Source organism: Arvicanthis niloticus, chromosome 11 (assembly GCF_011762505.2).
Source record: "Arvicanthis niloticus isolate mArvNil1 chromosome 11, mArvNil1.pat.X, whole genome shotgun sequence".
Lineage (NCBI taxonomy): Eukaryota > Metazoa > Chordata > Mammalia > Rodentia > Muridae > Arvicanthis > Arvicanthis niloticus.
In genome coordinates, this window is record NC_047668.1 from 54,211,064 (window position 1) to 54,238,399 (window position 27,336).

The 27,336-nt window shown below is 45.0% G+C and overlaps 1 protein-coding gene across 2 annotated transcripts; it reads right to left on the minus strand.

Annotated features, from left to right (window-relative positions):
* Positions 1-2,282: 2,282 nt before the first annotated feature.
* Gckr (glucokinase regulator) lies at positions 2,283-26,297 on the minus strand. Of its 2 annotated transcripts, XM_034513885.2 has the most exons (19): positions 25,949-26,283; positions 25,234-25,389; positions 24,801-24,869; positions 23,875-23,943; positions 23,438-23,511; positions 23,039-23,105; positions 22,816-22,869; positions 21,603-21,697; positions 18,620-18,725; positions 17,127-17,245; positions 16,556-16,654; positions 16,302-16,399; positions 15,893-15,969; positions 15,442-15,538; positions 14,794-14,891; positions 14,624-14,707; positions 4,951-5,100; positions 3,125-3,259; positions 2,283-2,673 (listed from the first exon to the last, which is right to left on the minus strand). In XM_034513885.2, the coding sequence occupies exons 1-19, from the start codon at positions 26,006-26,008 to the stop codon at positions 2,497-2,499; spliced, it is 1,884 nt and encodes a 627-aa protein (XP_034369776.1). In that variant the 5' UTR covers positions 26,009-26,283; the 3' UTR covers positions 2,283-2,496. The 2 variants fall into 2 exon arrangements, with proteins under 2 accessions (XP_034369776.1, XP_076798282.1); XM_076942167.1 differs by lacking the exon at positions 25,234-25,389 and having other exon boundaries at positions 25,949-26,297.
* Positions 26,298-27,336: the final 1,039 nt, after the last annotated feature.

Here is a 27,336-nt window from a genome sequence, read left to right on the forward strand (position 1 = left end):
GTCCTGTAGCAAACACCAAATACAAACCAGCAGCTGCTGTCCAGACCTCTTGGCAGGCAGACACCACACATGAACCAGCAGCTGTAGTTCAATCCTGAAGAAACTGCTAAGGGCTGGAGAGTGGCTTAGTGGCTCAGTGGTTAAGGGCACTAACTGTTCTTCCAGAGGTCCTAAGTTTAATTCCTAGCAACCACATGGTGGCTCACAACCATCTGTAATGAGGTCTGATGCCCTCTTCTGGTGTGTAGGCATACATGCAGGCAGAATACTGTGTACATAGTTAGATTTAATAAGTAAATAAATCTTTTAAAAAGAAGGAAGAGAAGGAGGAGGAGGAGAAGAAGAAGAAGAAGAAGAGGAAGAAGAAGAAGAAGAAGAAGAAGAAGAAGAAGAAGAAGAAGAAGAAGAAGAAGAAGAAGAAGAAGAAGAAGAAGAAGAAGAAGAAGAAGAAGAAAGAGAGAGAGAGAGAGAGAGAGAGAGAGAGAGAGAGAGAGACTGCAAGGCCGGCCAACTGGCCCAAAGAGAGGCTGAAGAAGCAGCAAGAAGCCACAGGAACTTCTGGTGAGTTTCTCTCAATGGTGGCATTACCACAAGCTGAGCTCAACAATGCTATGTACAGAAAACCAATACATGCATGTCGTCAGGGAAGAATAGTGAGGTGGAGCAATCAAAACAACGCTCCAAGCTCCTCGACAACTGTCTGTGGGGTCATATTTATACTCCTTCATCACGGGTCCTTTCATGTGTCTGCTTCAAGAAAACATTCTTTCACCTATCTACTTTAGCAAGATAGGTGTGTGCCCCAAGAGAACATTATTTGACATAACTGACTTTCCAAAGAAACCAGAATTTTCCACTTCACATCACAGTGGAGTCTGGGCACCCTATAAACAGAGCTCATCTTCTATGTCTCTCATTCTGTAGCCTTCAGAATTCTGTAGCTGAACAGAGACCCAATTCTTCTCTCTCCCACGAGGGGAGTGTTTTATAATAGATTTTATATGCAAAGTTTGTTCTTGAAACACTAAGATTTAATCCATGTGTATGAACCCTGCCTTGAGTTTAGATGGGACACTGGACATTTTGCTGTGTTTGTTGAGCCCATGTATGAAGCCCGGTTGGGACTTTCATCCCCTACCTGGTTTAAACTGCCTTCTTTGGCCTTACAGACTTTTTAACATATAAATTCAAGACCCATGCTAGCTGACCTAAGATGTGACCTGACAGCATGGTCGTGACTTCAAATGTGCTCATGTCCAACTGTCTCCTACCCTAAGTCCTCTCGGTTTTGATCCTGCCACTGGGTGTCCCAGAGATCATTTCCTTTTACCTTCTTTGGTCACAGAGTCTCTGGGTCAGCCGCCCCCCCGCCCCATCTTCAGCACCACCACGGCCTATTCTCCAGTAGTTTTTGTCCCCTCAGATGTTTGCTTTCTCCAAATAGTGCTGGCTATTTAGAGGCAAGCTGTAGCCCATTTGTCTCTGAATAGTTCTTTGAGAGGGAGAGCAATCTTGCTATGTAGCCTCTGAAACACATCCTGCCCCACAGCACGCCTGCTGTGCCCTCCCACATAAAGGGAGTGCAGACATGAAATTCTAATGCGTTTCTGAACTTCCATAGCTCTTCCTAAAGCCCAGAATCCCCAGACAAAGCCCTAAGTCTCCTTACTCACTCTGCATAACCAGTGTAAGCCTGAAGACACTCTCAGATTTTATCTGTCGCACTTTAACCTCCTTTGTTCCACAACTCTCCTTGATTCTTGACCTCCCATTGTATCTCAAAATAACTCTAGCCACTAAAAGTTTCCATAACTCTCTCCATGGGGGAGTTCCTGGGGGCTATTAATTGGCTCTTTCTCTGCCACAAGGGAGAGCCAGATCTCAACAGTGAGAGCTTTGGCTCAGGCACCTGATGACTGGACTTGTGATGAATCCGTGTCCCTTTGATTTATCAAAACCCGTGACAGCTTCAGTCTAAAGCAGTGCCGACAACTTTGTAGTGTTTGTTGGGTTCTACCACCAAAGGGTGCCCGGCACCCCCAGAGTAGGATTCCTTATATTCTTTCTTGCAAACACAGGGAGGGATGTAGCCAACATCCCTGCTCACTGGTCTCTGAGTGGATGTGACACTCATCCTAATCCCCAAGGATCTTGTCTAATTGGCATTGTCTTTCTCTCTCGAATGACATCTGGAACACAACTTCTCTCTAGCCGAGAATACCTGAAGCCCCTGCTTCCCTTGTTTGTGTGTAGTGAGTCTGATTACTGATTTTTTTGCAAGGTTAGGTTCCAAAACAAGACAGTTTTATTTCTGAGATCAGAAGACACCAGTAAAAATGGAAATGATCCGGCTGAAAACAGGACTCTTTCCCAATTCTGGGCTGTTAGTGAGTGCCGAACTCACCCGAAACTGTGATTGTCCCCACAACGTGTACCGCTGGCACAAGTCCCCTGGGAACTGGAGGGAGACTCTGCCCCTCCATGGTCTCAGAAACATCACTTCAAGGCACCACAGGCAGTAGAGTCTCCAAGGGTTTGCATGCTGCGCTTCTGACCCGACCCAGACAGGACGCTTCTAACAACCTCACAGACTGAAGGAGCTGTAGCCAGACGTGCCTCAGCCTCAGTGATGGAGCACCGGAGTAGGAGGCTCAGCAAGGCTGTGGGGATCACCTGAGGGAACGAGCAGGGATAACTGAAGAAAAGGTATAGCCATTTGAGGAAGAACCCTGGAGGAGCTAAAGAATTGGGTACGGGGTTAGGTTGGAAGCAAGTATAGGAGGTTGTTATCCGGACTAGAAAGAGATGGGGTCACGAGTAGTGAAAAACTGCCCCCAAAGATGGAAAACTCCTGTGCAAAGAGCCCTTCTCTTGCTCTTTCTTGACGCCCCTCCAAGGCAAAACAGAAGATCCCTTGGTATCTTTTTTGCCTCTGTAGCTTCTGTCACAGTCATACCTCTTCACCCCGTCCCTACCCCATCCATCCACCCCTCCAAATGGGAGCTCCATGTGGCAGGGTATCTCGGAGCTTTGTAAACTTTGTAAACTCAGTGTCACACAAAGTTCTGAAGATGCTTAAGGTCCTCAGAAACTGTTTGTTGAACAACCACCTGGGGAAGGGTACCTTTTCCTTCTCGTGGGCAACCTGGACATGGCAGGAGATGGGGGCAGCGCGGACATCATCTGACAGCGGTTGAGGAAAATGGATCACTTGAAGAAGGCTCTCGATGCAGCGAGCCTTAGATTGTCCGGAGAACCTCTGTGGAAGAAGCAATGAGGTCAGCGTCAGGGTAGATGCCTAGGAGAACTGAGAATAGTGTCCCGGGAGAAGGGAAAGACATGAGAAAGTGGGAGCTGAAATCCTGAAAACTGGCTGAAGACACTATGGAAAATGTGTCCCGTAATCACAAGGTATATAGAAAAACTGGGTTAAAGGAGTTGGCGGTAACCCATCAGCTACCCATAATGACTGGAAAATCAGTGAGATTTACAACTGGATCCCAACAACCCCATAGGTCAATGATCAAGAATAGCAACCAAACTTCAAAGCCATCCACCATGCTCTCTGGTCAGCAGACATTCTCACCCCTCTCTGACATTAGCCCCTTTTTTGTCCCTTGTATAACTGTTAGTCTCCGTTCTGGGGGCCGTAAGATAAAATCAAGCCCATCTCCCATCCCACCCCAAAGTCAGCTTGAGACAAAACAGGTGGGCAGAGCATCCTTTCCCCCTGGAGGACAGTGATTGATTCAAGGTTGTGCACATAACCCAAGACCAGCCAATAGGAGCCCTCTGCCAGGCTCTCCTCAAATCACCAGGGACAGAGAGACTCCTTCCCACTGGGGTTGCTAATTGCCAGGATGTTAGACTAACGCTTAGCTTAGAGGAATACAAGTTGGGTTTCTTTTTTTTTTTTTTTTTTTTTTGCTTTATTTGTTTTTGTTTTTGTTTTTGTTTTTGTTTTTGTTTTTGTTTTTGTTTTTGTTTTTGTTTTGTTTTGAGACAGGTATCTGTGTAGTCCTGGCTGTCCTGGAACTCAGAGATCCGCCTGCCTCTGCCTCTGGAGATTATAGGCATGCACCACCACTGCCTGGCTAAGAGTTGGATTTCTTTTGCATCCTTGAAACTTAAAGAATGTCACCTGGAGGTTATAGTTTCACACTCATGTACTGGTCAGGGACACAGAGGTCCTTGTATTCACCCAAAGCACTAAGGGAACCAGGACTGTCAATCATGCACCTTTATCTCCTCAATGAAGGAGATAAAGATCAAATACCTGCATTTATCCAGAAAGCTGAGAGTGGATTTTGTGATCAACCTGGTGACCTTTTGCTCCTCTGTGGGGGCAGACCTCCCTCACCTTTTGCTATAGAGACAGACCTCACCCAAATTCCTCAGAATGTTTATCCCAGACTCTTCCCTCCCTAGACCATTACCATCCTTAGGGAAGATGTCACCTGTATTTTATGGCCTGCTGACCTCTATGCTCAGTCAGAGACCACACTAGATTCTAAGCCTTTTAGCTATAGAACCCACCCTCATGGTCACGTGTACTTTGTAAAGGAGTTTCTATGTAGTCACACCTTAAGCTTTATTGTGCACCTAGAATTGGGCTGACTGTTGCCTGGAAACCTTTTCCGAAAATGTACAGTGTTTTAAATATGCCCACAATGAACCACTTGCATTAGACTCCCTGAAGTCTGATCCAGGTTGACAACTCCAGTCTACACTGGGTTTTCATTCTTATCTATTCTTGTGGTTTGCTTGCCTTTATGACACCTGCAGGGATCCCCTCAATGTACCTGTGGGTAAAAACGCATGCAAATCAGAGGCTGTGCCTGAGAAAGATGTTTATGAAAAAAATGGACCTTGGCCTTATACCCCTTCCCAACTTTGCAAAAATATTTTCTGTGGCCATCTAGGTTTGGGGGCCTCCCATCACGCTCTGACCTGCAACATGGCCAGTGCCCTCCAGAAGAGTTTGGAGTTGGCAATTCGGAGGTCCAGCATGTGGTTCTGTAGGATCTTTCCCAGCAGCACATGGGCCCCAGTACTCACTGTATTCAACACCCACTTGGTGCTTAACTCACGTTGGAACTTCTAAAATGCAAACACACGGGAACACCGGAAGTTAGAGGCTGAGAAAGAAACAGTTGAGAGCTGCCTGTGATAGGAAATCAGACACCAAAACGCAGATCATTTGTTTGATGACACAAGGCTTTAACAATCTTTTTAACTTTTTATTCTATTCTTGAGAGGGCTAAACTTACCATGTAAGCCCTAGTTGCCCAGGACAGATAATTTCCTGAAATGCTGGGACTGTTTTTGTAAGATAACAAGCTACCTATTTTTCCTTCAGTAAACAAGGGTGCTTGCCCCAACTGAGTAGGATGTGCTTGATCACAGATAGGTAGCAGGTATGTAGTCAGGAAGTGCATCAGAATGTGTGCTTGCCCCTGACTGGATGAAGGCAGAATGTACACAGCCCTGTGGGTTTTGCCTTTATAAGCACCTGATTAGCAAAATTCAACACCATCTCTGGGAACCCTGGGTATGGATGGAGCTAGTGTCCATCTTCCTGGCCAGTATTTAATAAAGCTTGCTTTAATTAGGCAATCACAGATTTGGTCTTTCTCCTAGACATTTTCATGTTTATCTACTTTATTTTTTAAAAACAAGTTATTGTGTTTTTAATGTGTATGTGTGTATGCATCTGTGTACCAAATGCATGTTGTGAACTTGGAGGACAGAAGAGGGTATCAGATTATTTGGAACTGAGGTTACTGACAGTTGTTATCTACCTGGTGGGTGTTACCAGTTGAACCCTTCTGGAAGAGCAAGAAGTGCTCATAACTGCTAGGGTATCTCTCCAGCCCCCACATTTTCATTTGACCCTTGGAGGATCTATAGATCGATCCATAGATCCTATGATGTGAGAGGAGGCATTTATCTACTAGTCTCCCTGAAGGCAGAGGTGGTTCCTAACTCTACTCCAGAGTGTCAGTCCTTCTGATGAAATGAAATTGTCATAAAAACCCTTGCAAGAGTGTATGCTAGAAACTTTTTTGTTCATTTTAAAAAGATTTTCTTTTTATTGTGTTTATCTGTGTGCATGACTGTGTGACACAGAGTGCACATGGAAGTCAGAAGACAACCAATGGGAGTTCAGTCTCCTTCTATCACTTAGGTACTAGGGATTGAACTCAGATCATCGGATTTGGTGGCAAGCACCTTTACTCACTGAGCCACTTTACCTCCCGGCCCCTTTGTTGTTTTTTTGAGACAGAGGCTCACTGTGTGGCCCAGTCTGGTCTTAGCATCCCAAGTACTGGAATTATAAGTACGCAGCAACATACCTAGATATACTGTTTATCATCATCATCACATGGGATAGCAGGGATTGAACTCGGATTTCCAGGCTTATGCAGCAAGTGTTTTTAACCACTGAGCCATCTCACTGGCCCTTTACTGAAACATTTAACAAGTACATGACACAGTCACTGAGTAAATCAGATTGGTCGGTTCTCTGTCAACTCCACATAGTGTCATCTAGGAAAAGGGAGTGCCAGTTGAGGGACTGTTTTCATCAGATGGAACTGTAGGCATGTCTGTGGGGCATGCTCTTGATTAATGATTGACATGAAAGGTCCTTCCTTGTCAAGTGCCATCCCTGGGCAGGTAGTCCTGGGGCACAGAAGAAAGCAAACTTTGCAGACCATGGAGAGCAAGCCAGTGACCTGCATTCTCTATGACTTCTGCTTTAGTTTCTGCTCTGGTGTCCCTCACTGATGGAGTTTGACCTGTGAGTTGTGAGACTCGATAAACACTTCTCTCTGATGCTGCTATGGTTATGGTGTTTTTATCACAGCAATAGAAACCCTAACTGAGACAGATGCTATATGCCATTTATCACACTGCCTGTAGGAAAGAAGCCAATTAAATCTGAGTTATATTATTAGCCATTTATCCCCTAAGTATCACTGACAAAGTTAAAGTTTACATGATTGACTTTAAAGTTCAAATAGAAAAATAAATCTGCAATTACAGCTTAGGAAAGTCCTTAATATTTAATGGAAGACTGGACCTTCTAAATATTAAACATAAACTATAATTAAGCTCATGGCATTAGCACATCAAAGGAAAGACCAGTGAAACCAAATAGAAAATCCAGAATGTGCTAGGTTGCAGTGCCACACACCTTTAATCCCAGCATCTGGGAGGCAGAGGTAGGCAGATTTCTTCTGAGTTCAAAGCAAGCCTGGTTTACAGAGCAAATTCCAAGACAGCCAAAGCTACAAACTTGTGTTGAAAAAAGTAAAAGAAAGAAGGAAGGAAGGAAGGAAGGAAGGAAGGAAGGAAGGAAGGAAAGCAAACAAGCCAGAATGCTTCTCACATTACAAAAATACATGCAAATTCACTGTATTGTTATATGGCACATATAACATCTTAAATCACTCAAGCTAGACTTAAAAATGAAACTGAGACAACTGTTGTGGTTGTTTGGAGAGAATAACCCCCATAGGCTCATATATCTGAATATGGAACTGTTTGGGATGGATTAGGAGGTGTGGCTTTGTTGGAGGAGATGTGTCACTGGGAGTGGTGTGGGCTTTGAGGTTTCAAAAACCCACACCATTCTCAGTTAACTCTCTGTGTTTCATGGCTGTTTCTCAGCTACTGGTCCAACACCACGCCAGCCTGCCTGTTGACTTGGTCAGTACTATGATGCTCATGGACTCACCCTCTGAAACTGTAAACAGGCCTCCAATTGAATGCTGTCTTTTATAAGTTGCCTTAGTCATAGCAATAGAAAATTAAATAAGTAAATTAGATAGTTGCTTGGGAAAATGTAAATGGATTCATGCACTACTACATACACAAGAGTAAACAAAATTTCTAAGAATTGCAAAAAGAAACACACAGGTGCCACACCAGCATAGGTGTGGGGAGCTTTCTGTGCTTCAAGACCCAAATGGTAACAGAGACTAGCAGATTCATCCTCAGACAAATTAAAGCAGACTTTTTTTTTTTTTGCAGCTTAAACCCAAAAGAATATACTTATAACATATATGAGAAATAGAACACTAACAGCTTTATAAAGACCTCAAGGTCAAGGGTCAGAAAGGATTTAAAAGTCTGTTAGAAAAAGGAGCAAAAGCTGGGCATGGTGGCTGACATCTGTAATCCCAGCACTCTGGAGGCAGAAAGGATCGTTATGGATTTGACACTCATAGATTTACACAGGGAGTTCCAGGACAACTGAAAGAAAGGGTAAAGCAGGAGGGGAAGCAGAAGAGAGCAGAGAAAGAGGTGGGGGAGAGCAGAGGGAGTAGAGAGGAACACAAGGGCTCTGCTTCTCACATAATAGAGATACAGGCTGGAATGTGGCTCAGCAGCAGAGCATCTGCCTGGTGTGTGCGAAGGCCTGGGTGCTATTCCACTGCTTCAGAATGTCAATAAATACTGTAACACATGTGAAAATCACACAGGAATTGACTTTCTCACTGATCAAGGTGACAAAATCCAGAAGCTAGACAAAAGTCTCTGGGAGATCACCTGATCAGAGGAGAAGAGGAAGGGAAAGGATTGTAGGAGGGGTGACCAGGAGGGAGGCAGTGAGTGGATGGAAAGTGAATAAGTAAAAAAAAAAAATTAAATTAAACTCATAAAAAATGGGGAAAACTTTACTTTCCTGACATAGTAACAGAGACACACATAAGAGAAAAATCAATAGACTCAGTCTCACATCACTATCAACATATCATTAATTTAGACCTCTGGCATATGTTTAATATAGTTAAACATTTTAGGATTTTAGGGTTATTGCAAAAATGTAAGAATTATCAATTTTCAGCCAGTCTTAATGGATTTATTTATTTATTTATTTTTGGTTTTTCGAGACAGGGTTTCTCTGTATAGCCCAGGCTGTCCTGGAACTCACTCTGTAGACCAGGCTGGCCTCGAACTCAGAAATCCGCCTGCCTCTGCCTCCCAAGTGCTGGGATTAAAGGCGTGTGCCACCACAGCATAGCCTTGATGGCTTTAATAGGCATCTTTGTCGGCTAGTGAAGTATTTGTCATTAGGCCCTTAATGTTTATGAAATGCTTGATCTAAGCAAGTTTTGTTTGAACTGGACTGGACATGAACACTGTTGCAATTTTTCTACCCTTTAAAGTGAATTAGCAGCTGCCAGAAACTGAAGGATAAAGAATTGCTTTAAATTTATAATGAAAAAAAAAAGTCTCTGGGAGGCTGCATGGAGCCAGCATTCTCTAAACAGCCGCTATGGAAAAGGAAAACGGCACAGAGCCTACGGAAGAAAACCGTACAGCATGTAACCAAGTGACTGGCATTTCCCTTTGACAACAATCTAACATTTCTCGGTATTTATCTCAAAGAAACACTTGGACACATGCATACACGTTGCATCATTATTGGCAATAGCAAAACGTTGACAATAAGCAAATGCCCCAGTTAAGACATTGGCCAGGTAAACTATCACACAGGTACATCCACAGCGAAGAAGAGACCTGGACACTGCAGTGGAGTAATATTCAGAAGATGGTATGCAAAGCACACGAGATGTAAAATGTCTGCCACCCTTTGCCCAGAAGTAAGGAGTGGTTTTTCTTTGTTTGTTTGTTTTTTTGTTTTTTTTTTTTTTTCAAAAAGAAACACCGGAAGTATGTTTAAGTATGACCAGGTTCGAGGAAGCCAACTTGAACAAGCTCTGGTTCTGACGCTTCAATGAAAAATAAGTATTAAGAGAATATATTCAACTCCATCCAGTGGGGGCGGGGCTGTCTCTGACTCTTGCTTGGTCTAGGGGCTTTTCCTCCTACTGAGCTGCCTTGTCCATTTTTAATAGGAGTGGATGTGTCTAGTCTTACTGTAACTTGATGTGCTGTGTTTGGATAATATCCCTGGGACGCCTGCCTTTTTCTGAAGGGAAACAGAAGAGGAATGGATCTGGAGGAGGGGGAGAGGGACTGAGCAGAAAAGAGGGAGGGAAAACTGAGGTTGAAATGTAATATATAAAGGAATTTTAAAATGTTAGAGAGAGAGAGAGAGAGAGAGAGAGAGAGAGAGAGAGAGAGAGAGAAACACATAAGGGAAAGCTGGGCATGTTGGAATATGCCTTTGGTTCCAGCCTTCAGGTGGGCAGATCTCTGTGAGTTTGAGGCCAGACTGGTCTACAAAGTGAATTCCAGGGCAGCCAGGGTGACACAGAGAAACCCTGTCTCAAAAAAAAAAAAAAAAAAAAAAAAAAAAAGTTGGTAGCAGGGGCAGGAATAAAGGGTGAGTATTGAGGGGCTGGAGAGATGGCTGGTTGTGAAGAGCTCTTGCTACTCTGGCTCTGGATCTGAGCTAGATTCCCAGCACCCACACCGGGAGGTTCACAGTCACCTGTACCATCAGTTCCAGGAGATGCATGTGTGTATCCAGACAAGCAGGCACACACATGCATACATATGAAAAGTAAAAAAAAAATAAAATAAAAAATTTAAAATATATTAAAATACATCTAAGCCATACACGGTGGTGGATATCTGTAATCCCAGTATTCTGGAGGCTGAGGTAGGAGGGTTATGAATTCAAGGCCAGTCTGGGCTTCATAATAGTTCTAGTCCAGCTTTGGCTACACAGAGACTCTGCCTCAAAAAAATAAAAAAAAAATCTAAACATTTAACAACAACAAAAAATTCATGAATCCATAATGACATTAAACAAACACTGTTGGGGTGGGGAGTGAATCAGAAGCTCCTTAGAAAAGAATGCCAGTTAATGAATGTATAAGAGGAAGAGAGCTAGAAATAGAAAAATCATCACTTGAGCGTCTCCTTGGGAAAAACTGAGTCAAGCGGAAATCAGCAGCACATGGGGAAACAGTGGGTAAGGATGGCTGGGTGACAGGACACAGAGAGACGGCAGCCATCACCACTGCTGAATGCCACCATGGCCTCCCCAAGGATGAGACACACATGCCAGGTGACTCCTGGTGTGACATGTAGTCTCCTCCAAAAGGAAAACACCTGAACATGAGGCAAAGACAACATAGCACCTTCATACATTCTGGAAATGGGAGGTACATTCCAGAAAAAGATTTGCCTAGACTTCTAAAAATCTCAGTGTCATGAGAGACAAGGAAAAAAGAAAAAGATTGAAGACTGGAAGAGAGGAAAGACCTAGTGACTACAGTCTGTAGGTTATCTTTGATTGGGTTCTAGATCTGAAAATAAAAACAGCTTCCCTAAGGATAACTCGGGAAATCTGAATTTAGGAAATGGTATCAGATTAACTGCATTCCCAGAGTGGATAACTGTATTATACTTACAGAGGCAAATGTCCTCACCCTTGAGAGACATATTCTGAAGTAATTGGTGTGAAGTTTTGGTTTTGGGTTTTTTGTTTCTTTTTGGGGGACAGAGTCTCATGTAATCCAGAGTAACCTCGAACTCCTTATGTATCTAGAGATGGCCTTGAACTCTGCCTGATTCTGCTTTTGCCCCCAGATGCTGGGATTACAGGATGTGCCTCTCTGCCTGGCATAGTGTAAAGTATAAGACAGCCTCACTTATCTGTCACGTGCTCTAGGGAAAAGAAAGGAATGAAGGAAATGCGACAGAGGAGAGCCGGTGAATAGGGCACAATGTTTCAAATGAAGGTGAAGACCATTACGGTATCAAAAATATTTCTACAATGAAAGCAACAAATCTGAGCTGGGTGTTGTCAACTTAACCCAAACTAGAGTCCTGTGGGAAGAGGAAACCTTAAGTGAGGAATGGCCTCGATCACACTGGCCGGTGAGCAGGTCAGTAGGACATTTTTCTGGTTGATGATTGATGTGTGGGGCCTAGCCCACTCTGGGCGGTACCACCCCTTAGCAAGTGGTTGTGGGTTGTATAAGAAGGCAAGCGGAGGGCTGGTGAGATCGTTCAGTGGATAGAGGTACTAACAACTTAAAGTCAATCCCCTGGGTCCACAAGGAGGAAGTCCTTCAAAGACTCCTTCAAAGACTCCTTCAAAGACAGAGAGAGAGAGAAAGACAGAGACAGAGACAGAGACAGAGACAGAGAATGTATTAGAAAATGTAAAAAGAAGGGAAACTGAGCAAGCCATAGAGAATAAGCCAGGAAGCAGCTTCCCTCCATGGTCCCTGCCTTTGCACCTGCTTCCTGCTTGAGCTCCTGCCCTGACTCTCTGAAATGATGGGTTGTAAAGTGTCAGATGGAATGAACTTTCCTTTCCAAGTTGGTTATGGTCAGGGTTTTATCACAGCAGCAGAAGACAAAATAGGACCAAGTCCAATGGAAATCCCAGCGACCACTGCTGCTTCACCAGGTTCCAGCAGGTGGATGTCACAGATCACCGTTCTCCAGCAGCCTTTGACTTTCGGTTTTGATGATTCTCGCTATGCATTATGGGAGTTTTCTTATGCTTTTTTTCTTTGGGAAATTTTGTATGGGCTTTGGTAAAGGATATAAATGTATACAATAGCAGTCTTGCTAAAAAAAAAAAAAAAAAAAAAAAAATCTCCGCCACCCTGGACCCACATAACATGGTAACTCTGCCTATTCCTGCACAAGAATCCCCTTTGTGTCCCTGTTTGCACCAAGAATAGAGAAGGTGCAGAGTCATTAACCGAAAGCTGGTGCTAGAAACTCTTACGTACACCTGGTCCTATGGATGAAAGCATACGATGGAGAGAAGCAGTGGGCCCAGGCTCACAGGATGAGTGGCAAGACCTGATATGCCCCATGAGAATCAGATTCTGTTAAAGTTAAACTGGCTTGATCCCTCTCTGACATATACAGGAGCATACATTGAAGGAATTAGGATGGTATGGCACAATGGAGAAAGAGGAAGATGTCAGGACCTTCCCTTTGGGGATCTTAGGAGGAGAACGGGCCCACATTGTAAGACCAAGGCACACAGGAACACAATTAGGAAATGGCTCAATGCCTGTTGTGCTTCCTGGTGCAAACACTGCATCATGCCCCTGGAGGAATGAAAATTGGTCTTGGGGGGTTTGTTTCACAGGACTCGATGTGGTACCTCCAGACCACAAAGGCTGAGACCTTGCAGAAGGAGGTGCGAAGGGCATGTGGTAGGGTTGCTGAACCTTCATGAACCATGGGGACTTAGATGTTTGCTCAACTTACTGCTTTTGCTTCAAAGAAAAATGCTGTAATAAAGTTAATGACCTCATTCATTCTGGATGTTAAAAAATAGTGCTAAAATAGGTTAAAACAATCTGTGAAAAGTTCATATATTTCTTGTTATCATTAAGTCTACTTTCAAGATTGCTAATGGCTAAGCTATTATGCAATCATAGATTCAAAAGGGTGTGTTCTTTTGTTTAATAACCACCATCTATCCTGCATCACCCTCAGGTAATGTCGGTCTCACCAACCCCACACCTCTTCTTTGGGACCTGAACCCTGCTGGAGCCAGACTTCAGCAGAAACCTTCTTTCAGACAATTCCATATGATGAGATGAAACCAGCATCAAGTGAAAGATTAAAAGAAATCAAGGGAAAAAAAAACTAATAGATTGGAATACAGACAAAAATCTAAATAAAATGTCACTACATTAAAAGCAGAAATAAGGGGCTGGGAGATGGCAAAAATGAACATACATTCTTTAGGAGATTGCTATGAGAACTGAGATAAATGATATGAAAGAGTCACCAGGGTATAAAGCACTGTATTTGTATTTGGGACCATGATTGTGTTAGCTTGGAGAAGAATATAATATGGAGAGCCAAGACAATGTAAAGTTAATCAGAGAAGATTTCTCCAAAAACAGGCCATGTCAGAGGAGACCGTGAGTGTGGGAAGCATGCTAAGAAGTAGAAACAGAACACTGAAACACTATTTAGAACAAAAGACAAAGGAAAGTGGAGCTCCCACTGTGGAGAGACATTTCTGTAAGAGCTCCAGGTTCTGTGAGGCGGTGTGGTGGCTCCCCGTCTGATTAAGTCTAGAAGCTTCCAGAAGGAAGCAGTTTGAATAATGATGAAATATCACACCTCCCCCAGACCCGTTCTGGGCCCTGCTTCTGCCTTGTGGAGGGCAGGCATGTCCTGTGTGTGTAAAGCACAGAGATAAAAATTTGTTTTCTTTCTTGGGCCACCCGAGCTGGACTGACACCTAGATTTCCTGGTGAGCACTCCATGCCAAACTGCAAAGTGCATACAAACTGCTCAGTATTTCTGTGATTCCTCTCAGTGCATCTCCCGGATTATGATTTCACCATCAAGGGAGGAGTCCATCGGGGTAATATCTGGGTTATGTTCGGCATAGTGTATCACACAAAAGAAAGTGCCTTAAAAGCTTTTGGGTGGTGATAGTGACTTCAATGTCAACAATGAACCTGTCCCCCAAAACACTGAGTGTGTAACCATTGGTGGCCTGTCTTGCCCTTTTTGTATATTCCTAGAAAGAATCGAACCCCGTTGCCTTGGCAACTCTCTTTAGAGACCTGATAAATGGAGTATTTACCCAGCTTGGGGAGGGAGGAAGACTAAACAAATATTCAGGCTTCCCCCATCCATATGGCTTTGGGGGCTTTGGACTCCTCTCCTTCTTAGGAAACATTGCCTTCTCATACCCGCCTACCTGAACGTAGCTCCCTTCGTAATCGAAGAAAAGAAGTGGCCATGTGATGCTGATGAGCAAGGGAAAGAGTTTCTTTAGAGGGGCCTGAGGAGAAAGATGAACAGAGCAGTTTGTTCCAGAAGGCCTGGCTGCACTACGCCTAGGTCTTCTCCCCAGTGCCGGACACTCACTGGCAAGGACTGCCCCACAGTGCTGTGCACCAGGGCCTGGATGTTCCGGCTCTTCTCCCTCACCCTTTCGGCCAGAGTCTGTACTTCTGTGAGGTTATCTGGATGGGATAGGAGACATTGGAGTTAAAAGGGTGGGCTATGAAATGGTTCTTCCTGCCACTCCAGGGTCCTGACAGGACACTCATTTGGTCCCTCAGTGCTGGCTAGTTTTATGTCAACTTGACACAAGCCAGAATCATTTGGCAAAAGGGAACTTCTAGTGAGAAAATGCTCCCACTAGACTGGCTGTAGGCAAGCCTGTGGTGCATTTTCTTGATTGATTGATGGGTCCAGTTCACAGTGGGCGGTGCCACCCCTGGGCTGGTGGTCCTGGGTGCCATAAGAAAGCAGACTGGCAAGCCATGGGGAATAACAGTTAAGTTGCACTTGCCCATGGCTTCTGCTTCAGTTCCTGCCCTAACTTCCCTCCGTGATAAACTTATACACTGTAAGATGAAATAAACCCTTCCTCCCCAAGTTGCTTTTGGTCATGGTGTCTTGTGACAATAGAATACCCTAAGACACCCTCCCTCTGACAAGGCAACCTGAGACTCAGAAAAAAATGGCAGCTCTTCTAAACCACCCCACCATTTCCATCCTCCTGCTCACCATCCAGGGTAAAAATGAAGACCACGGTGTCAATTTCCTTGAGGGATGGCAGGATGGAAGTCAGGAAGTCATCCTGGGAGAAGGTGAACTGGGGACCCTGGGACAGAAAAAGATGAGAGAGTTCCTTCCATCAGGACACTCAAGAGTAGAGATTTGAAGACTGAAGGGGGCCTTAGGGGACATCTAACACAGCCCTTTTGGTTTCAGTTGAAAAGAGTCAGGATTCAAAATGGCAGCATTTTGCCAAAGGTGATGTAGCAGGTGAGTGGACTACAGCCATGCAATCCCAGAGCCTTCCACACTCCACTGCTTCAGATCTCCATGTCCTCTGACCAGTCCCTTCCTGGGACTGATGATCCCTTCATGGTCCTCCACCTCCAGGCCCCACTCCCCTACTGCCCTCTGCACACTTGTGAATTTTACAACTTCCCATGGCCTATCCTCTTCCAACCTGGTTGGTAAGCTCATCCTTCTGGTTAAACATGTCACTGTGGTCACCGATAAGAAAGCCACGGATATCTTGGAAATCTGGGAAATTTAAGATCAGAGAGAAAAGAACGGTGGACTTTAGAAGAAAGGAAGGCTCTAGACTTCAAGGGCTGTGATGATGTCAGAACGTGGGATATGGGGTGAGTGATAATCTATGAGAGAGACTATTATAAGCACTGGAATGGGACCCGAGAGATCAAGGACCCACGTGGAATTTGATGCTTCAAATGAAAGAAATGTTTGATGGAAGCGACTACTTATGTAGGAAAGATAGACACTGGGGAACTCAGGGGTCTGCAGGAAAATGTTTTAATAGTGAACCAATTGGCTGGGTGCTTGGAATCAGGAGCATATCAGGACTCAGGACTCACCAGCACCGAACGTGTGGATGCACTCTACTCCGTCCATAATGGCGATGATACCGAGGGTCTGCCAGCCAACCAAGTGCACACGGCCTTTCTTCTCCAGGCTGAGAATGAGCCAGAAGCCAGCCCATGATCACCATGAAAAGAGGTGGCAGAGGAACACTGGAGTAAACAAGCAAGACCTTCCAACATGTGGCCCATCTCAGTCCTGCCATGTTAACACACCTCTCGATGTCCCCTACATACACACAGCCACATACCTGATGCTAACTTGTTTTGTCAGGGTGGCGATTTTGGAGCTTTGACTGTAGGTCACCTGATGAGCCCGCTCAAATGTCCTCAGGATTTCCAGAAGGCATCTAGAAGAAAATTCATTAGCTCCCAGAGAGGGCCTGGTGCTTCCCCCAAAAGACCTAGGTACTCCTACTCTAGGCCACAATTGGAATTTGTCCCTATTTTTAAAGTAGTCACAATTCCTATTTTTTAAAAAAAAATGTTTTACTAGTCCCTGTTAGAGGGAAATGGGGGAAGAAAGAGAGAGAAAGACACCCAGATTGCCTTTCATAAGAGCAGAAAGGGCTCTATGTTAAACCAGCTTCAGTGGGAAAAACAAAAGGCAAAAAGAGGGTGGGTCTGAGCATCCTGGAAGCTAGGCTGGAATCCCCAGTAAGGGGAGGAAGTCACAGCAGGGTGAGTTCTAGCCTGCATGACCTGGGATATCCTCAAGTCAAAGGACTCTTGAAAGCTTGCCTCTGGGATCTGAGCCTGCCATCTCCTCCTACATGTACCTCTGCTTGGATCTGATCCTCCACTTGTCTGTTTCCTCCTTACCTTTGAGAGGACACAACACCCTGGTCCACGGTCTTATGGGCTGCCAGTAGCAGGGTTTCCAGCAGAATCTTGGTGGCACTTCCACCTTTCATTCGGGATGAACCGCTGAGCCCCTCAGGCTAAGGAGGCAAGACACTAGGAGGAATTAGTAGAAAGAGGACAACCCAGGACTCTACCAGTTCGCCAGTTCATGACCCTCTGAACATGGAGTGGTATTGGTGATCCTTGGGTGTGGAATGTGATTGGTGATTCCTAGGCATGAGTGTACTTGGTCGGCCCCACTAGGTGTTCACTGTGGTTAGTGATCCCTGAACACATCTTTTACTGGTAGCCTTGACTATGTTGCTAGAGTGTGCTTAACTGAAAGGAGAAGAGAAAGAAAAGGCCACTCCTGGCACCTCCATGGTGCATTCAAGACTCTCTAGGAGGAAGCCAGTGACTAGGTCTCTTCGCAGTTGGGTCAAGGGTTTTCAGAGAATCCTCTTCTTTCTGAGAACCTTCTCCACCATGTTTTATGGTAGTTTATCATGCTTTATACAGACACGTGAAGCAGACACAAAATGGTACAGATTTATAGCACAGCATGTCAAACAAAGATTGCAGCAAAGAGAATAGCATGACCAATGATTTAAAAAAGAAGACTGAGGCCTGGAGAGATGGCTCAGTGGTTAGCGCTGCTTTACTGCTCTGGCAGAGGATCTGCACCCACATCTGGAAGCTCACAACTGCCTACTTAGCTTCAGGGGACTTGATGCCCCCTTCTGGCCTCTATAGATACCTGAACTCATATGCACACATACACTCACTTACCTAAAAATAATTTTAAATAAACCTTTAAACAAACAAACAAACCTGAAAGCCAACCAATAGAGTGAGGAGGAAGGAGACAGGAAACAAAAACAAGCTATTTATACTACAGAGTTTCCCTTCCTCTCTCACATGAAGATCAAGAGGAAGATATCAGATGTGTCGATCACTGACAAAGGTAGGCAGGAGGCAAAAGTTTTGGGTAGGGAAAAAGTAGGGATAGATGGTTCTAGTGAGATGTGTGCAGAGGACTGGAGGAGAATAAAGAACAGGAATTCCGAGGCTAAGAAGGCCTGTAGCGGTGTGGAGAGAATATCAAAAGGCACAGGAGTGAGACTCTATTACTGTTCTTAAAACCCTAGCTGGCATTTGAATCTGTAAAAGAGACTGACCTAGCCGTGGTTAGTCAAGGCTGTCCATGCATAGATGGCCAAAGAGCTCCTCTAAACAAGACTGTTCTAGATCACACAAGTGCTTCCTAGTTACTGATCTGAGAAACAGGGTTGAGATAAAGATTAAAGAAAAACATCCCGAGATGAGAAAGTAAAAGAGAAAGTAGGACTTCACTGAAAATGCCTTGGGATTTAAGCAAGATAAGCAGAGGCTTGAGATCAAAGGTTCCCAGGATGTGACAAGCAGTTCCCATATGCTTCCAGAGGGGTGTAGAGGAAGGAGTCTGGCCCTACCCCGATGGCAGGATTGAGGACGAAAGCTTCCTGTTTCTCCTGCATCTTCTGCATCCTTTCTGCCACTTGCCGGAATGTTGACTTCCAGTCTTCAATGGGGTCACTTCTGAGGTCCAGAGAAAGACAGAGGTAAAAGGATTATCTCTCAGAGTGTGAAAAAAAGGCCTCAGCTAGTAGTTAGGATCAGTGAGAGAGTGGGGTCAGAGGTCAGCTACATCCCAGAAAAATATGCTTTGGAGCATATGGGGTGGTGTGTCCCCGAACTCCAAGCATCGGGTTAATAATACCTTCAGAAAAGTAAGCCCACATCTAAGCCAGCATCCGAGCTTAATGTTCTAGCTGGAAGCCAAACGCCAAAACTATTCTAGCAGTGCACGCCTTTGATCCCAGCACTTGGGAGGCAGAGGCAGGGAGATATCTGAGTTTGAAGCCAACCTGGTCTACAGAGTGAGTTCCAGGACAGCCAGGACCACACAGAAAAACCCTGTCTCAAAAAAATAAAGCAAAACCATACCATCTTATAGTCCGTCTTAGAGTCCTTTGAAACCCCCTTCTTATTCTTGGAAATAGACCTGAATGACTCCTTACTACCTGAGGGGAGCATTTTGGTCCCTAATGAGGTATAAGCTCTATACTATTAACTGCAGTGTCAGTGGCTGAATAATCTACAATAAATTCATCATATAAAGCAATGTGTTAGTGAGACAAGAGAGCCAGTACAAGCTTACACACGTAGCTACAAATTGTGGAATCTCAAAAAACGAGGATCTTCTGATGTAGGTGAGTTTGTGAATTGCTCAGTGTGGCAGGACTTCAAAGACTGAGCTAGCCACTCACACATCATCCCCAACTGTCCTTATCATCCCACCTCTGGCAGGATTACATCCCTTTTTGAACTATTCATTTTATTTTTATTTCACTTGCATGTGTGTGTATGCATTAATGTGTGTATGTGTACATGTATGCAGCTCCACATGCACTTGTGTGTGGAAGTCAATAGCCAACCCCAGTTATATTCTCCAGTTGCTCTCCACCTTAGTTTTTGAGACAAGGCCACTCTCCAAACCTAGACTGACTGGCCAGCAAGGCCAGGAATCCTCCTGCCTCTACTTCCCCAGCTCAGAGACTACAGGCACATGCCAACCCCTTCTTGAATAGTTTTTATAGGATATTTTATAGAAATAGTTTTATATGAATCCTGAGGCAGATAACGTTCACCTATTTCATACCTATTGTGTAAAGTGCCTCCTGTGGCTATTGGCATGCTAATTGTTAACACTTCCTAGAGACCTGAGAAGGAGAGAAAACATTGTGCAGTAAAACTCAGGATACCTGGACTTGACTTCACTGAACACCAAAACCTCCAGGGAGTTCTATTTTGCAGCAACCATCCACTTCTGGATACACACACACACACACACACACACACACACACACTGAGGTTCAGCCTCTGCAGGTGGGCGTCAGAACCCCAAACTGCATTCTTATAAAGCTTCCAAGACAGTTTTGAAGATGAGCCAAGACAGGGAGCCACCACTTTAAGGAACAACTGGAAGATCTCCACGCCCACATTGTTTGAAATTCTCCATTTCACTTAGTCACTGGGTCTGAAATTAGCACTGGCGGCTGCAGATATATTTTGGGTGAAGAAGAGGCCTCCATGAGAAGGACCAGGGTTAAGAGCATCGCAGATTCATTTACACTTTAGTGTGAGTTACACTACAAGCCTGGAACCCGGGACTTGGAAGAGCATCTCCAAAAGAGCCAGGTTCCTTCGCTGCAGTCCCCCAAGGACAGGGCGCCATCAGGTGATCCCACCCAATGGCTTATTTAGCAGAGTTCCTCAAACCTGGCTGTACATCATAACCACCAGAGACGCTTTAACAAAATAGACATCTCATGGCCTTACCCCAAATCGAACTACACCTGCACACTACTGGTCAGCTACGTGGAGTGTTAAGATCAGACCAAGAAAGCCGGGCGGTAGTGGCGCACGCCTTTAATCCCAGCACTTGGGAGGCAGAGGCAGGTGGATTTCTGAGTTCAAGGCCAGCCTGGTCTACAAAGTGAGCTCCAGGACAGCCAGGACTACACAGAGAAACCCTGTCTCGAAAAACAAACAAAACAAAACAACAACAAAAAGATCAGAGCAAGTAGCCATCTGGATAGGGAATAAGAAAGGGGTTTGAGGTATGGTGATTCATAACTAGAATCTCAGCAGAGGCAGAAACAGGAAGGTTAGAAGTTTGAGGCCAGCCTGGGCTACATAGCAAGACTTTGTGCCTTTTGCCACAAAAGAAGGTAGTTCTATAGCACAGGGCTTCAGGGTGGGAGGAGGAGCAGATGTGAGGAGCCAGAGAGGAGCCAAAGGGGGCCTGGAATGATGAAGGAAAGAGCATGAAATAGGAAGCTGAGAAGAGGAGCAGGTAGTCCCCTGGGACCCACTACCACTCTGAAAAGATGCTCGGGCCACCCCAGATGAAACAGACTTTCCTGACCCTGGTTTTGTTGTTGTTGTTGTTTTGTTTTGTTTTGTTTTGTTGTTTTCCTTCTAGTTCTTGTCTCTCTACCTCTCCAATCCCTGTTTGTATCTGTGCAAGCTTGTGTTTTATGTAGCTTTTGGGGTTTGTTTTTGTATTGGGGGGGGGGGTTGTTTCTTTTTGTCAAGACAGGGTTTCTTTATGAATCTCTTGCTATCCTAGAACTTGCTCTGTAGACCAGGCTGGCCTCAAACTCAGAGATCCTGCCCAGCTTATGTAGCTTTTGTAAGCTGCCTTCCATCATATCTGAAACAAGGGGAGAACATTTAAAATGAAGAAGCTAGCAAAAACTTCATACGCTGAGAGACTACCCCATTACTTTTACATTCTGAGACTTGGCAAGCCAGACTATATACCTATCTGTCTTCTCCTTGGCGATAATACTATGGACTTTGACATGTCCCTTTCCCAGGCTTCTCTGGTCAGTCTTAGTGAAGCCTCACCTGGCCATGCTCACCGGATTGAAACCAACCAGGACCGGCAAGAAGACATCTGTGTTATCCATGCAGTAGTCCATCTGGCCTGCCACAAAGGGTGCCTGAGAGTAGCAAGAAAGGAAGGTATGATAAAGGAAGCTCCTCTGAGTGTTTCCCGAGATCCACATGGAACCTGACTCAGCATGCTTCCTAGAAATAGATTCCTCAACCAAGACTTAGTGACTCCACCACTGGGTATTGGCACATGCTTTTAATTCCAGCACTTGGGAGGCAGAGGCAGGTGGATTTCTGTGAGTTCAAGGCCAGTCTGGTCTACAGAGGGAGTTCCAGGACAGCCAGGGTTACTCAGAGAAACCCTATCTCAAAAAACAAACAAACAAAACAAAAGCCTTATTGAATGCAAGTTTGGAAAGCAGAGCATACTTTTAACAAGTTCCCCAAGAAAACTACTTTTTTTTTGAGCTACAACTTCCTCATATATAGTCCATGCTGGCCTTGAACACACAGCCATCCTCCTGCCTCTCTCTCCTGAGTGCTGATATTGGAAACAATTATCACCAAGCTAATGTTACATTTTTCTTTTGTTCTTTCATAGAAATCTCCCAAATGGTAAGGTTCGAGAACTACTAACTCAACTGTAAGCTCCTTGTGGTCAGTCTCCTGTTTTTCCTCATGGTACAACTGCTGGGATCTAACTCTTTGTGCCCTGAACTCGTAGAATTAAAACTCCTGTGGGGGATAGGAAACCTAGGCAAGTGGTTCTCATACAAATATGCTGAGAATCTTGTTAAAATGCAGATTGACCCACTGGCACCTGAGATCCTGTACTCCCAACCAGGCAGAGTTGCTGCAGATATTGCTGGTGAGAATGAAGCCAAGGGCCAGACTCTTTTATGAAGAGCCAGAGTAAATACTTCAGGCTTTGTGGGCCCTATGATCTTTGTCCAACTACTTAAGCCCAGCACAAAAGAGGCCATGAATTCTGAGTAAGCACAAAGGTTGCATGTCAGTAAAACTACCCACAAATTCAGGCAGCTGGCTACACTGACTGCCAGGGTAGCTTGCTGACCCCCTGAACTGGTCTGTCCATCTTAGTTGTTGACATTCAATTACACAGCTAGCATCCACCTCATCACCTAGCATCCACTGTGCATGGCAGCCTAGTCCCACCAACTTCATCCTAGTAAAACCGACCCACTCCTCCTGTTCTCACACTTACAGAGAGCCCCACGGAAATGCCTATGACGACAACTCTCTTCTTCCCAGCAGCCACCTAGGAATGAAGAGGGGTGGGCGTTAGGGTCTCCAGGGTCCAAATCTAGTGTGTGAGAAAATCAGGGCCAGACCAGGGGCCAGGCCTTAGCTGAAGGGTGGGATTTTTCTAACCCTATGAAAAGGAACATATAGGCATCTCCAGGTGTGTCTTAACAGGAAACACAGACCTTCTTCAGCTCCTCAATCCCGTGTAGGGCACTATCTTCTGTCTGTTCCCGAGAGGCCACAACAGACCTAAGGGTGCAAACTCAGTTGAGGACAGTGGCACTAGCTAAGAAGCAGATACCTATAGATGGTTAGTGAAGGTCACACTGAGAGAAAGGGATGGAGGAAAGCCATCACTGAATAGGTGCCTACTGATTATCAGGCACCATGATAGACACGCCACAGAATTTAAAAACCTAACTGCAAGTGCCAGGTAGGCATAAACATGTGACAGGGCCAGATACAAGGCCACACGGGATAGTGGAGACTGATGCAGGTTCAATATAATCCTTGATGAAACTCATTTAAATTGAGGCTCTAAAAAGACATTCAGGCCACGAGTACAGGTTGGGGTGAGTTACCTGTCACCTCCTGCAATGAGATAGGTGTAAAGAGGCTTTTGTCCTAGACCTTTCATCAGCTGGTTGAAAGACACCTGTCAGGGGAGAGAGTATAAGGACAGAGTGATAAAGAGGATATAACATGGATTCTCAGTTCCTGGAGGCTTGATAATGGTCTTCTTAGGCCAATGCTCAGCCCTAACTTATTTGGAGTCTGCCACTTAAAGATGCAACTTGGAGATGATTACTTAGTGATGCACGAGATGTGGGGATGTTAACCAGAGACTGCTGTGGCTCTAGTGAGGCCTGAGAAGTCCGACTCCATCCCGGGCTCTAGGTTTTGGAGAGGAAGTGGGGAGAGACTGTAACTGTTGAGAGAACTTATCTCAGATGAGCCTTTTGGTTCTGGGGGTTATACCCAGGAAGAGGAGAAAGAAACAGGGAATTAAGGTACTCACAGACATGAGGAACGCCATACGGCCAGAGGTTCCCCCTCCACTCAGCACTACCAGGCCCCCATCTGGCTCCTGAGGAAGGAAGAGAGTCCAGGTCACCGGGTCCTAGCTCTGGAAGAAAGCACCCTTTTCTTCCTTTGTCAGCAACAGAGGAAGACTCGAAACTCCTTATGCTCCTCATTATAACATTGAGAAGAACATAGGCCATGTGGGGCAGCAAACAGAACAATGATCTGGAGAAAGAAAATCCTCTTGGTTCTCCTCTCTGACTAAGCTATTCATTAAAATTCTTATGTATTCCAGAAGGGACTTGAGAGCAGCTTTGTCAATTAACTAAAAGTAAATAATCAAAGCAACAGCAGCAGCCAGCAGTTATTAGCTGGATACATCCAGGCAAGCGGCCACAATCAGCCTTTGTTTTCTGGTCCGGAAAGAGGAAAAATTTTTAAAAAATAATACCAACTTCACAGGTTTTTGTGGATGGACTGAGTGTGAATGTGCATTGCTGGGGATGGAGAGATGGTTTAGCCATTAAGACTGCTCTTCCAGAGGACCCAGGTTTGATTCCCAGAACCCGCATGGCAGCTCACAACTATCTGTAACTCCAATTCAGTTGATGTAGTACCCTCTTCTGCCTTCCATGTGCACCGGGTATATATGTGGTACACAGACATACACGCAGTCAAACAGCCACAAACATTTAAAAACAATAATATTTTCAAAGGAAATGCTCTGCTGCTGATAAAGTTTTATCCATCCGGTTGCTGTCATAACTATCATTGATGACTAAGACAACAATAAATGTCCAAAGGGAAGACCCAGAGAATAAAGAATTGAGATTTATAAAAATGAGAAGTGGAGACCACAGAAAGAGGAAGTTAGAGGGAACAGAAGTGTTTGGATGGAAGAGAAGCAGGCAGAGTCCGTACCTTCAGAACTTCCTGGACTTTGGCAGCCACTTGCAGCATGGTGGTCAGAATTGACTCACTGTACAGTCGCTGTAGAGAGTGGACAAGAATCAGGATGGCGGAAGGCAGTGAGATGTCTCAGTGAGTTAAGGGGATTGTGGCCAAGTCTAATGATCTGAGTTCAATCCCTGGGACCCACATGGTGAAAGGATAGACTGATTCCCAAAAGTTGTCCTCTGACCTCCACACATTTCCCCATAGGACAAATCCTTCCACATCACAAAACAGATGAATAAATTTTAAAAATGGGAATGAGAGGGCAGCAGAGAAATTGAGGATGATGGATTGGGATGGAGGAGAGGGCTCAGGATTTCCTGTATCAGGAGGGTAGAGGTTGAGATATGGCTGGCTTGGCATCTCTGTTTGCTGTGTCTGAGATTTGACACTGGGTCACCTGGTAGGTGGGCATGATTTGCCCCTCCTCCTGGAATATCTCAGCATCACACTGTCCCAGCAATTGAACAATTTTCTCTGCATCTGCTTTGTCCAAGTTCCGGGTCAGTGGGTTGGACTTCTCTGTGATTGGCACAGCTGCTTCATACCCTGACAACTAAAGAGAAGGGGACACAGGGTAGGGGCAGAAAGTACAAGTCTGCTTTTTGCCTGCTGGACTGGAGGTGGGAGTGGCAGTAGGCTCAGTGTTTGGCTTAGATCCACATTCTCTCTCTCTCTCTCTCTCTCTCTCTCTCTCTCTCTCTCTCTCTCTGTCTGTCTCTCTCTCTCTCTCACACACACACACTGCATTTACACATACAGGTGCACACCATTCACATATACACATACAGGTGCACACCATTCACATACTAAAAACATATGATGTTCTGAGCCTATTAGGGAAGGAAGACCATAAGGGAAGAAAAGGAAAAAGAATGTCTATCACGGTAAGTGTGCCTGCAATTCAGACATTTGGAAAGTGAAGCTGCAATAAAGGGATTGGGAGTTCAAGGCTATCCTCAAGTTTGAGGCCAGCCTAGGCTAGGCCCTGTATCAAAAACAAAAAAAGAACAGAAGGAAGAGGGAGGGAGGAGAAGTCCAGAGCTGAGTAGAGCTCAAATTTAAAAGTATTTTAGGAATCAGAACAAAAGGCTGAAATTGAGAAGGGACCTCACCTCCCATTCACCAGGCTCAGGGGTCTCGATCACATGCTGATATCGTTTGGTGCCTGGCATGGTCCCACACTGTGGACTCTCCAACCTGCCTACCTCTGCAGCCACACAAACCCTTCTGGTCCCAATAACTTTGCTTCCAGTTGGCAGGGTCTTATCTGAGCCATGGAGATGATTAACCTAAGAACCCTGCCTCTCAGAGCACCACCCCCGACTCCCCTGTCTTCAACACCCTTTCCTGTCACTAGCTTCTAGCCCTCAGGGGGCTCCTGAGGGTCCTCTTTGCACACACTCTGGCTTGCCAGCCTCTGCTTTGCCCTTGGAGAAGAGGACCAGAAGTTCTTTGCTTTTGCCCTTCAGGCACAGTGCCCTTGGGAAGGCTGGGTGTCTGGATGTGCAGAGCACCCAGGTCGGAAAGAATCCCCAAGCAAAAGAGCTCTGTGGCCCAAATGCCTCCAAAGGCCAGAGATCAGGGTCAGTAGAAGTCAGAGGACTCAGGTCATGGCTTGATCACATGTTAGCATGCAGTCCTTCCCTGCCCCACTGGCCCATTTTATCTGCTCCTTTCAGAAAGAAAGGGAACAGAAGCTTCTGGGCCCCAGGTGTGCAAACACTGAACTGGATATCACAGAGGAAATTTCACAGAAATAGAAATACTGTAAGAACAAGGAGGACTGAAGAAACTGCCCTAAATACAGGCAGTCTCTATTTCTCCTGAGCCAAGCACTTCTCCCAAATGGCAGGCATCATTGGATGCAGGGACACTTAGGAGTCATTGTTGGCATTGTTTTTCCATGAGGAAACAGCCCCAGACAAGTGGCTGGTGATTTAGGATCACACAGATCTCATACTCAGCTAACATATAAAACAATTTAAGGGCCTAACATGTTTACTGAATGAATGTAACAACTAACAAGTTGGTCCAAATTAATAATACTCATTCATACAGTGGCGGAAGGTTTAAGATCCTTGTCCAGTGTTTGACATCCCAAGTGTTTCCACATTTGATAGTCTAACAACTGTTCCATGTTTCCATGCTTTAAGGCTAGGAAACCTGAGGCGCAGGTAAAAGGATTTCTCTCAAACGAATGAGTTACACACACACACACACACACACACACACACACACACACACGAGAGAGAGAGAGAGAGAGAGAGAGAGAGAGAGAGAGAGAGAGAGAGAGAGAGAGAGAGAGATCTGCTTTTAAATATGCCCAGCCCCCCTTTTAAGTCCACTCCAATTCTTAAAATGATGCTAGACACATAGAAGATGATCAGTAAATATTTTCTGAATAAATGAAAGAATGAATGAGAAAGTGAATGGAATTGAATCAGATCATGAATGGGAAAGAGACTTAAAAGCTGACGCAGTCTCCAGGAGGTTGTTAAAA

Bases quoted from the DNA above. Each gene is read 5' to 3' on its own strand.
- Gckr (XM_034513885.2), bottom strand. From the start codon at position 26,008: ATGCCAGGCACCAAACGATATCAGCATGTGATCGAGACCCCTGAGCCT. The intron at 18,726-21,602 runs GTGAGGCTTCAC...TCTGGACCTCAG, and splicing joins AATCCGGTGAGCATGGCCAG to AAGTGACCCCATTGAAGACT. The intron at 17,246-18,619 runs GTAGGGCCAGAC...TTGCCTCCTTAG, and splicing joins TCCTCAATCCTGCCATCGGG to CCTGAGGGGCTCAGCGGTTC.